This window comes from Garra rufa, chromosome 19 (assembly GCF_049309525.1).
Source record: "Garra rufa chromosome 19, GarRuf1.0, whole genome shotgun sequence".
In the NCBI taxonomy this organism is placed as follows: Eukaryota; Metazoa; Chordata; class Actinopteri; order Cypriniformes; family Cyprinidae; genus Garra; species Garra rufa.
This window is the reverse complement of record NC_133379.1, coordinates 20,449,313-20,461,533: the sequence shown is the minus strand read 5'-3', so window position 1 is coordinate 20,461,533 and position 12,221 is coordinate 20,449,313. Positions and strand designations below refer to the sequence as shown.

General features: G+C 33.8%; 1 protein-coding gene across 1 annotated transcript in view; it reads right to left on the bottom strand.

The window, feature by feature from the left end:
* gria1b (glutamate receptor, ionotropic, AMPA 1b) overlaps window positions 1-12,221 on the bottom strand; it is a 106,975-nt gene that overhangs the window by 22,780 nt on the left and 71,974 nt on the right. Inside the window, exon 11 of the mRNA XM_073825138.1 lies at window positions 10,205-10,671. Within this exon, the coding sequence (XP_073681239.1) occupies window positions 10,205-10,671 (467 nt within the window). The remainder of the gene's footprint in view (window positions 1-10,204; window positions 10,672-12,221) is intronic.

Sequence of the window (12,221 nt, the reverse complement as noted above, 5' to 3'; positions counted from 1 at the left end):
CCTTTATGCGACAGCTTTTCTAGGAGTCACATCTACACCGTCCCTCATGTGAGCACTTTTTATACCACTAGATTCGCAGTAATAGTTCAGTGTAGGTCATTCTATCTACTGTAATAAGGGCATTGGGTTTTACTAATGAAAACACCTATGACTAAAATAACTTATACTTTCACTTCATTTTCTAAGGTGTCAGGATTTGGCTGATTAGCATACCCAAGTTAGCTCCTGCTGGTAGATGTTGTAACTACATCTAAAGTAAAAGTATTCTGCTTTTGCTCTTTGCTTACAAAACTTGCCATGTGCTCTGGTGAAATTAAATTTAAAAATATAAAATAAGTAATATATAAATATCAATACAGTATATATTCAATTAATGACAGATGATAGAACAATAAAATGACAGACAGAGAGAAGGATAGACAGAATGACAGACAAAACGACAGATGGAATGATACACAGACAAGACAACAGACAGAAAGATAGATAGACAGAACCATGGGCAGAAAGAATAACAAAGACAGAACAAAAAACAAACAGGACAACAGACAAAATGATAGAACGACAGACAAATAGACAGATAAAACGACAGGCAAAGCAGTAGACAGACAGGATGATAGACAAACAGGATGACAGACAACGATAGACAGCACAATATACAGAAAAAAGACAGACAGAATGTTACACAGAAAGAATGATAGACAGACATAACGAAAAACAGACAGAATGACAGACAGAATTATAGACAGATTTACTGACAGACACAATGTTAGACTGACAGAATGATAAACAGAACGACAGACAGAATAATAGACAAATGGAACAACAGACAGAATAACAGATAAAAAAGAACAATAGACAGGATGACAAACAGAGCGACAGACAGACATGACTAAAGACAGAATGACAGCACAATATACAGACAAAATGACTGACAGAATGATACACAGACAAGACAACAGACAGAATGATAGATAGACAGAACCATGGACAGAAAGAATAACAAAGACAGAACAAAAAACAGACAGGACGACAGACAAAATGATAGAACGACAGACATAATTATAAACAGATAAAGGCAAAGCAATAGACAGACAGGACGACAGACAGAATGTTACACAGAAAGAATGATAGACAGACAGGACCATGACAGACAGAATGATAGAAAGACAGGACAACAGACAGAATGTTACACAACAGACAGAATGTTACACAGAAAGAGTGACAGACAGAACGACAGACAGAATAATAGATAAATAAGAACAATAGACAGAATGACAAACAGAGCTACAGACAGAAATGACTAAAGACAGAATGACAGCACAATATACAGACAAAATGACAGACAGAATGTTTCACAGAAAGAACGATAGACAGACAGTATGATATCAGAATGATAGACAAAGAATGATACACAGAGCGAAAAAGAGAAATACAAATAGACAGAACGACAGACAGACAGGACAACAGACAGAATGATAGATAGAATGATAAACAGACATGACGATAGACAGGGTAACAGAGAAAAAGATAAATAGAGTGACAGACAGACAGACAGACAGACATGACTACAGACAGAATGATAGACAGACAGGATGGCAGACAGAATGACAGACAGACAGGACAAAAAACAGAAAGATAGAACAATGGACAGACATGACGTTAGACAGGGTGACAGAGAGAACAATTAATATGATGACAGACAGATAGGACAACAGACAGAATAATAAATAGATAAATGATAAATGATAGACAGACAGCACAATATGCAGACAGAATGACAGACATAATGTTACACAAAAAAGAATGATAGACAGAATAAACAAAATAATAGATAGACAGGACGACAGACAGAGTGATCGACAGACAGGACAAAACAAACAGAATAATAGACAGACAGAATGATGCACAGACATGACGACAGACAGACAGGCGACAAGGATAATGATAAACAACAAACAGAATGATAGACAGACAGAACCACAGACAGACAGAACAACAGAAAGAACAGAATTATAGAAAAAACAACAGACAGACTGACAAAATGACAGACAGAATAATAGACAAACAAAACAACAGAATGACAGACAGAGAGAACGACAGACAGACAGGATGACAGAAAGAAAGATAGACAGACAGCAAAATATACAGACAAAATTACAGAATGTTACACAGAAACAACGACCACAACAGAATGACAGAAAGATAGAACCATAGACAGGATGACAGAAAGAATGATGGACAGACAGAACGATACAAAGACAGAACAAAAAAACAGACAGAATGATAGACAAAATGATAGAACGACAGACAGAATGATAGACAAAACGATAGACAACAATAGACACAATTATAGACAGACAAAACAACAGACAAAACGTTAGACTGACACAATCATAGACAGAACAACAGATAGACAGGATGACAGACAAAAAGACAGACAGACAGACAACAACAGACAGAATGATATACAGGACCACTGATAGAATGATAGACAGCACAATATACAGACAAAATGACAGAAAGAATATTACACAGAAAGAACGATGGGCAGACAGCACCACAGACAGAATAGACGCTAGACAGCACAATATACAGACAAAACCAAAGACAGAATGTTACACAGAAAGAACTATAGACTGACAGGACCACAGACAGAATGATAGATACACAGAACGATATACACAACGATAGAACAATAAACTGAACAACGGACATATAGTACTTCACTGGTTGTGTTACTTTATCCTTAATTAAAATAATGTAAGATTCAGTGATGCAGAGCAGAGAAATAAATCACATTAATGAAGGAATAACCCAATTAACGCTACAGTGCTCAAGATCTGTGTCTCAAACAAAGAATTTATGCAGATGAACAGACGGTTTCTACTAACAGGTGGCTTTTAGCAGTCAGAATCTAAAAAGACAGTTCACATAAGCACACTGTTTACATAGCCTAGCTGCTGCAACACTCAAATGTGCCATGAAATGCTACAGTGTTGATGCTAGTGGACGTGACAGTGATAGTGAATTATATGCATAGTAAACAGTCTGCAATTCCCACTTGTGGGTGAACCACTAAAAGAGGAGCAGCGATCGTTGAGTCATTAATTCATATACCATCAGAGTCGTGTCATGCTGCTGTGCTTCAGTGATTCTCTGCTCACATTTTGCGGCTTGCTAATCATCTGTGCCATCTCCTCATGACTTCAGACTACGGCATAGCTCGAATCGAGTTAATTGCTTTGATTGCCCGCATGCTTACAGTAGCTTCTCTATTTGCTATCCGTCTCGAGAGACGTCAAAGAGACTTTGTTTTTGGCACCTTTGTAAGAAATGATGAATTAATGAAATCCCTTTATAAGCACCTCATCAGAAACTAATCAGAGAATCAGGCTAGATGAGGTAACAGAGTTTCATGAAGCACTGGCACAGATGAGCTAGAGTGAATAACAATGTGAGCAGTCAGAGCTCTGAGTGGCAGCTCTGACATTTGTCGAGGACAAACAAGTTTCCTGTCAGAGATAAATACTGTAAGCAGCCTGGTGCCTTCTGTCCGGCCCACACAATCCTCATTACCAAAACACTTTTTTAAATAGTGGTTTCCGAGATGGCTGACAAATAGCCTCACATTCCAAAAAGCACAGAGAACAAGCACCTTTATGTACAGTAACATCTTGAGAGAATTAAGATGTTCAAAGTGTTATGGATACAACTACCCACTAATACAAGAAAACATGTCTAAGGCTGTAAATACATTTTTTTAATCACTACTTTTGTCTTTTTAGAGAAAAAAAACATCTAAACATCCTTATCTGCCTGTGCATCTTCTAATATGACCACCTGTTCACAGTTAAAATATTATCATTTTAACTGCATTATCAGTATTATCAAAAGTTTACATCCCCCTTTCAGAATCTGCAAGTTTAAGTTTACATCCCCTTGATTCTTAATACTGTGTTGTTACCTGAATAATCCAAAACTGTGTTTTTTGTTTAGTGGTAGTTGTTGATAAATCCCTTGTTTGTCCTGTATATGCAACTATAACAGAAGGTTCAAACACTCACTGATGCTCCAGAAGGTGAAAACTTTTTGAATTTGAAAATCAGGGTAAATTTAATTTATTTTGTCTTTTGGGAAACATGTAACTACTTTCTGTAGCCTCTGAAGGGCAGTACTAAATGAAAAAATATGATATTTAGGCAAAATAAGAAAAATTTACACATTTCCATGCTTTTCAAAAGTTTTCACGCCCCAGTTCTTAATGCATAGTTTTTCCTTCTAGAGCATCAGTGAGTGTTTAAACCTTCTATAATAGTTGCCCCTCAGTGTGAAAAGATGGCTCTCAAAATCATGCAGTCATTGTTAAAAAGGGTTCAAATACACAAAAATGCTGGAAAAACATTTAGCAGATTCTGAAAGGGGGATGTAAACTTTTGATCTCAACTGTAATTGATATTCAGTACAGATTACTAATTAAAATCTCCTGATAATACCTGATATTTATGTCATATTTACCTGATGTTCATGTCATCAGTCGAAAAGAAGGTTTTTTAATTTTACTTAACAGATAACTTAACAGATAAAATATATAATATAATATAAACATTTGTGGTTAAATTTTTTTTTTCTCACTTTTTAGAAAATGACCAATTGTTTTGTTAGATAAGACCCTTATTCCTTTGTTGGATCGTGTAGAGCCCTTGAAGCTGCATTAAAACTGCAGTTTGGACCTTCAACCCATTGATTTCCATTAAAGTCCACTATATGGAGAAAAATCCTGGAATGTTTTTCTCTAAAACCTTCTTTTCGACTGATGACATGAACATCTTGGTAAATATCAGGTATTATCAGGAAATTTTAATTCTGGAAGTAAACTAATCCTTTAAGGATTAATAATATGTACTGTATATCAATTACAGTTAAAAATCAAAAGTTTACACCCTCCTTTCAGAATCTGCTAAATGTTTTTTCCAGCATTTTTGTGTATTTGAACCATTTTTAATAATGACTGTGATTGTGAGATCCATCTTTTCACACTGAGGCACTCATATGCAACTATTATAAAATGTTTAAACACATAAGAAGGAAAAACTATGCATTAAGAACTGGGGCGTAAAAACTTTTGAAAATAATGGAGATGTGTACATTTTTCTTATTTTGCCTAAATATCATATTTTTTCATTTAGCCTTTAGAGGCTACAGAAAGTAGTTACATGTTTCCCAAAAGACAAAATAAATTAAATTTACCCTGATTTTCAAATTCAAAAAGTTTTCACCTTCTGGAGCATCAGTGAGCATTTGAACCTTCTGTAATAGTTGCATATGAGTCCCTCAGTTGTCCTCAGTGTGAAAAGATGCATCTCAAAATCATACAGTCATTGTTGGAAAGGGTTCAAATACACAAAAATGCTGGAAAACCAAATCATTTGTGGGACCTGAAGAATTTTTCTGAAGAACAGCAGGCAGTTTAACTGTTCAGGACAAACAAGGGACTTATCAACATCTATCACTAAACAAAAAAACACAACTGTGGATCATTCAGCTAACAGCACAGTATTAAGAATCAAGGGGATGTAAACGTTAACTTGCAGATTCTGAAAGGGGGATGTAAACTTTTGACCTCAACTGTAACAAACAAAAAAATTGTAAGAACTCTATAAAATACACATTTGGAGGGCATGAAAGACCGGACGTGTTTCCCTATCACTGTCTGAAGCCCTTGGGTAAAAAGAACATGATGATTCAGCACCACGTCAGTTCAATCTAAGACTTCATAACCATGAAAACCAACTGACCTCCCTCAAACACTGACTGCATATCAAGGACTTCCTAATGATTTCATAACAGCCTCTCGCCTGCCCAGAACTTCAGAATTTCTCCTTTAGCTCAAAGGGGAGAGGTGATGGCGTTTTCCATGGAAGTCCTCAGCTAGCATGGAGAAACACTGTCAGGCTGAGTGCTCCGGTGCAGACAATCACATCTGTCATGGAACGCTCTCTGGCAGTGTAATCTAATTTGAGTGTGTTGCTTGCTTCCCTCAAGCCAAGGATATACATGTCCAAGCAAAATGTCAAACACTAGCAGAGAAGCCAGCACACCCAGAGGCTCAAGGCCAGTCTGCACATAATGAGGCTAGAGGACCCTATCAGGGGTGTCAGCACTCGCCTAACCTATGGTTACACTTTCCTCATGACTAATGCTAGCGACAAAAAAATTGTGTGAACAAGCGCCAGTTCAGTCAAGGAGATGGATTCAAATAAGGTTTTAAATGTGTAGCTTAACAATTATATAGCCTAAAACAAATATAAATATATGTTTGCAGCCATTTAAATTCCAATTTTGCAAAAATATGGTACAGATAACAAAAATAAAGGTATACATTTATATTATGTTGAATCATTTATATTTCTTAATGGTTTTGAAAGTCTCTTATGCTTACTAAGGCTTATTCGATCAACAATACAGTAAAAAATTGTAATATTGTGCAATATTATTACATTTTAAAATAACCTTTTTTTATTTGAACATATTATAAAATGTAAATTATTCCTGTAATAGCAAAAGCAGTTAATGTTGTAGTTCAATGATCATGCAGTTATTGTGTCAAATAAAATAAAATAATAAGTAAAATAAAAAAGTAAAATAAGAAAAATTAAGATAAAATAAAAATGTTAATATATTATACTGTATTATATTATATTATATTATATCAGTTATTGTTGTAGTTCAATGATAATGGAGTTATTGTGTCAAATAAAAGAAAATACAAAAATAAGTAAAATAATAAAACTTAAAATAAAAATAATTTATATTTTATTATATAAGTAAAATAAGATCAAATAAAAAATTAAGATAAAATAAAAATTTAAATTAAATTAAATTAATTTAAATTAAATTGGATCATTAAGATTTCTTAATGGTTTTGAAAGCGGTCGCTTACTAAGGCTGCATTTATTAGATCGACAATACAGTAATAAGAGTAATGTTGTGAAATATTGTAATAATATATTATATTTTTAACATATTGTAAAATGTAAATTATTCCTGCAATGACAAAGCCAGTTATTTTTGTAGTTCAAAAAATAAAAAAAAATTAAAATAAAATAAAAAAATAAATCCTTAACACACAAAACTAAACATTCAAGGACCTTCAGTGAATGGAGGAAGTGAAGCTTTAACTTAATATGCAGGTTAAATTAAATTAAATTACATTAAATTACATTTTTTTTATTTAATTAAAAAATGAAATTTACATTTACAGACTTTCAGGGTAATAAAATAAAATAATAAAGAAAAAAAGAAAAAACAAAGAAAAAACGAAACTAAACTAAACTAAGCTAAACTAAACAAAAATAAATAATAAAATAAAATAAACAAAATCCTTCAACATTCACGGACCTCCAGGGAATGGAGGGAGTGAAGCTTTAACTTAATATGCAGGTTAAATTAAATTACATTAGGGCTGCAACAACGAATCGATAAAATCGATAAAAATCGATTACTAAAAGCGTTGGCAACAAATTTCATAATCGATTCGTTGTGTCGCGCGACGCAGAGACATTTGGTTGTTATTATATATATTTAAAAAAAATTGAGCGCAGAGCGGAGTGGACACATTCGGTCTCTCTCCCGCACTGATGCCAGCAGAGTTCGGCACCTCATATGCTGTGTTTCCATCCAAAAATGCGAATTTAACTTATGCGCAAAACTGGAACATTTGAGCATAAAGCACCGTTTCTACATTATGTATATATGCTGCCCCGATTTGTATCAAACATGTTTGATATTTAAGCCTACTTTGGCTAGCGTACTTTCACAGCAGCCAATGCTCGATCGCAAAACAGCTGCTGTACGGGTCGTTGGATAGTGGAGATGGAGAAAACTACTTCTATAGTTTTTGTAACACTGTCTGTCTGTATAATGTGTCGAAAACATACCACAACCGTGAGGAGAAAGAGGAGCTCTGCTGAGGTGAAATCGTCTCAGTTTTGAATAGGGCTGTGACGGTGGCACGTTGTTTTTTTTATATATAGCCTACACTTCAGTCAGCTAACAAGCAGCCTAAAAACGCTAAAACAAATCAAAGAAATAATATATTTAATTAAGAAAGTAGTCTAAGAGTATTAAATAGGTTATTAAACAAACATTCCTTGTAAAAATGTCCGACAGCTCATCAATTTTTGGCCGACTGAATTTCCAGTCCGACTGTCTTTTTTTCTCTTTCTCTTCCTCATTACACAGCTGCTGATTTTAATAGCAAAGTGATTACATTTATTTTCGTTCCTTTAGTTTATAAAGTTAATTTAGAGATATATTTGGAACACTTTTTGTTTGTTAAATTCAAGTTTTTGTTTTTTAAAGTTATACCTAGCAAACAGCGGCAGACAGATCAAAAGCCTGCTTAATTCATCGCGATTTAAATTAAAATCCATTGATATAAAAAACTTAAAACATATCACAATATTAGTTTAATCATTCAATCAAGATAATTCCAAAGTTTGTGCGGAGAGAAGCGCGCTTTGCAGGACATGGAGACGCCAGTGCAATGTGGAATTTCTTTTTTGCTCATAAAGGTAAGAGTAATTTACCACCCTGGCCGGAACTGTAAAGGGTCTACCTTAGTTTGTGTGTACTCACAGTATCAACAAAATGTGCTCTTAAAGAAAACAAACAGAATACGCTTGATATCTTTGGTTTAAACAGGAGCGCTTCACAATAATTAACCGAAACCCAGGTAATTGCCTCACAAACACAATATCTATAGAAAGCTTTAAATTATTATTTTACTATAAAACGAAATAATTAAAATCGAAAACAAAACTCTTTCATTAGCTAATCCATAAAGATGCATTAGGCATTAATGAGCAGATGGCAGGATCGTCAATTTCATCTTTGCAACACTGAATCAGAAAATACTAGTTTATTAATAAGTAATTCGAATATTTTCTTAATTTTTGCCTTGACACATTCATGGTAATTACTTTTGCTGGGGCTTTGAGGCCAGTTTTGCGTGCATTTGAATGCGGAACTCTTCCAGCTGGTCGCTGCTGATGGCAGGACACTAAACACCGCCATGGCAGAATGAATGTAGCAGAAAGTTAGTCAAGTTATCCCGTTCCAGCGTGCAAAGTCACATGACTTTTTTAATGCGCACTGAGGAATTTAATTTGAGAGGCTTCTTGATGGGAAATGCAGCATGTACACCACAGCAAGCCGCTGTCTTGACAGATGGTAATTTTAGTTTATTTATAGTCTATATATTTGGCAGATGTAAAGCATACATGTGTATGTTTTTTGTGTTAGTCCATTTTTATTTTATTATTATTATTATTATTATAACAGTTCAAGGAGCAACATGTTCGTGCACTTTCTAAAGATTTTAGTTCTGTTTTTGAATAAAGGGTTGTAAATCCCTTGTTTTTTTTTTTTTATCCGATTCATCGATTAATCGAAAAAATAATCGACAGATTAATCGATTATTAAAATAATCGTTAGTTGCAGCCCTAAATTACATTAAATTAAATTACATTTTTTTATTTAATTAAAAAATAAAATTTATATTCACAGACTTTCAGGGTAATAAAATAAAATAATAAAGAAAAAAAGAAAAAACGAAACTAAATTAAACTAAACTAAGCTAAACTAAACAAAGAAAAATAAAATAAAATAAAATAAAATAACAAACAAAATCCTTCAACATTCACAGACCTCCAGGCTTTAACTTAATATAATATAATTAACTTAATAAAATAATAATAATAATAACATTAAAATAAAATGAAAAACTTAAATATATACATGCATGTAATGCACATAATAAATAGTCACAGTACACGCACAAATATTATGTAAACATTAATCACAATTAATTCTGATTAAATTCAGTTAAAAAACTTGTCTGTTTTGGTTATAAAAACCAGTTGATAATCTTATCTTTGCCTTCACTTCAAATTCAACCTCCCTGTTCCTTTCTTAATATATTCTGAGGCATCCTTTTTCAACACGATCTGCATTTCAGATGTAGCTCAGGGATGCTGTACTGCAGCAGACGATTAGGAAGATCATCTTTATTTTACAACCCATTTTCTCCATCGCAGATGTTGTTTGTGGAATATGAGTCAGCCAAACGAAAAAGCAGCAGTGGAAGATGAAAAAAGAAAAATGATAATGATGATGAAAATGGCTTTTTTTCATTTCCACCTACCTTGGTGAGATATCACATCCTTGCTGCATGAAGGCTCCCAGGGAAAACCACAGGCTATTGAAGATCCCAAACTCATTGGTGTGTTCAGGTTGCTTCTCCTGCTTCTCCTCTCGCTGGTTCTGATTCTGGCCGTGCTGATTCGGCGACTGGTTGGGGTCTGGTGACGGAGGTTGGTTCTGGTTCTGGATCTGCTGCTCCGTTCCTTCCTCTTCGTCATCCGCGTGCCACTCGTACGGACTGAAGCGACTCACCAGGAAGAGAACCACACTCACGCCAATGTAGGCAAACACAATGCACATCCAGATCTCGTACGCCAATGGGTCCAGGAAGGAGAAGACGCCTGGTTTGGACTTGGTGGGCTTCTTGATCATAATGGATATACCTAAGCTCATGAAGGGCTTGGAGAAGTCGATGACCTCCTCTCTGACCAAAGTGATGGTGAGGGGGGCGACAGCCACGTCTGCTTTCTACAAGACAGAGATAAAGTGCCTAGTGTGATTTACTGTTGACAATCATGTTTTCTCAGAAAGTGATGCAATCAAACATTCACAATATGTTTTACGAAGCTTTGAGATCCAGTTTGCATACAACAAGGCGGTTCCTCTGTAGGTTTCCAGAGCGCACTGGAATTACAAATCAAGCCCAAACCAACAAAAAGCTTTATCTGCCATTTTAGAAGCAGCTGAACATATAAATAACTTCAAGTATTATGAATCACTACAGAGTCAATGTTGCATCCTCAAGAGAATCCCTCATACGCTATTGCTCTCTATGCATCATATTTTTTTTCTAAGAAGAAGAGAAATCTTACGAACGCCGCTCGACAACACTGAGCTGCGGTGTTCGCATTTAGCCCGATGAAGACAGACTACATCTGACACTGCTTAGCATTCCAAAGCCACTAATGCCGCAGCCTTAGGGTAAAAATGCTTTGAATAAAAAAATTGAGTGTGTATAAAAGCCAACCTCACATGCACCTTATTTTTGCTATTTTGAATTATATCTTGCTAATTGGACTTTGTTAGGACTTTTTGTTTTGTTGCAAAATTTTCAGAGAGTCAGACATTGCACTAACATGCTTTGACAGTAAGGAAAATGTACCCTATAAGTGATAAGAGACAAAAAAACTTTTGTTCAACCTGAGGTTTGGATACACTGTGTCCTGTTCTCTGTTCTGCAGCAGACTTTGCCAGCACTTTGCTATTTATTTCAGAAAAGATTTTTGTCATTGTTACAGATCTAGACCGGACCTCCAAGGAATGGAGGAAGTGAAGCTTTAAGCTAAAGCGGTTGTTAATGTACACTAGAGATATATGAACGTAATATGAAGGTTTCAATAAAATAAAATAAAAGCTTTGTTCTGTGTGATCTGTGTAATCTAAGTGACTGTTTATGTACATTAGTGATAAATCAACTTAATATGCAGGTTTCAATTTATAAATAAAAAATAAAATATTAAATTAAAATTAAATCAATTAAAAAAAAAAAAAATCTTTACGCTAAAGTAACTGGTAATGTACACTAAAGATTCATAAACTTAATATGCAAGTTTCAGTAAAATAAAATAATATTTTTTAAAAATAAAAGAAAAAATAAAAGCTTTAAGCCAAAGTGACTGTTAATGTACACTAAAATCAAATATTAAAAATAAAATTAAATAAATCAATAAAATAAAATAATGAAATAAAAATATAAAATAAAATAAAAAGTTTTAAGCTAAAGTGACTGGTAATGTACACTAAAGATTCATAAACTTAATATGCAAGTTTCAGTAAAATAAAATAATATTAAAAAATAATAAAAGAAAAAAATAAATAAAAGCTTTAAGCCAAAGTGACTGTTAATGTACACTAAAATAAAATAAAATATTAAAAATAAAATAATACAATTAAATTAAATCAATAAATAAAATAATGAAATAAAAATATAAAATAAAATAAAAAGTTTTAAGCTAAAGTGACTATTAATGTACACTAGAGAAAAATTAAATAAATAAAATATAAAAAATACAATAATA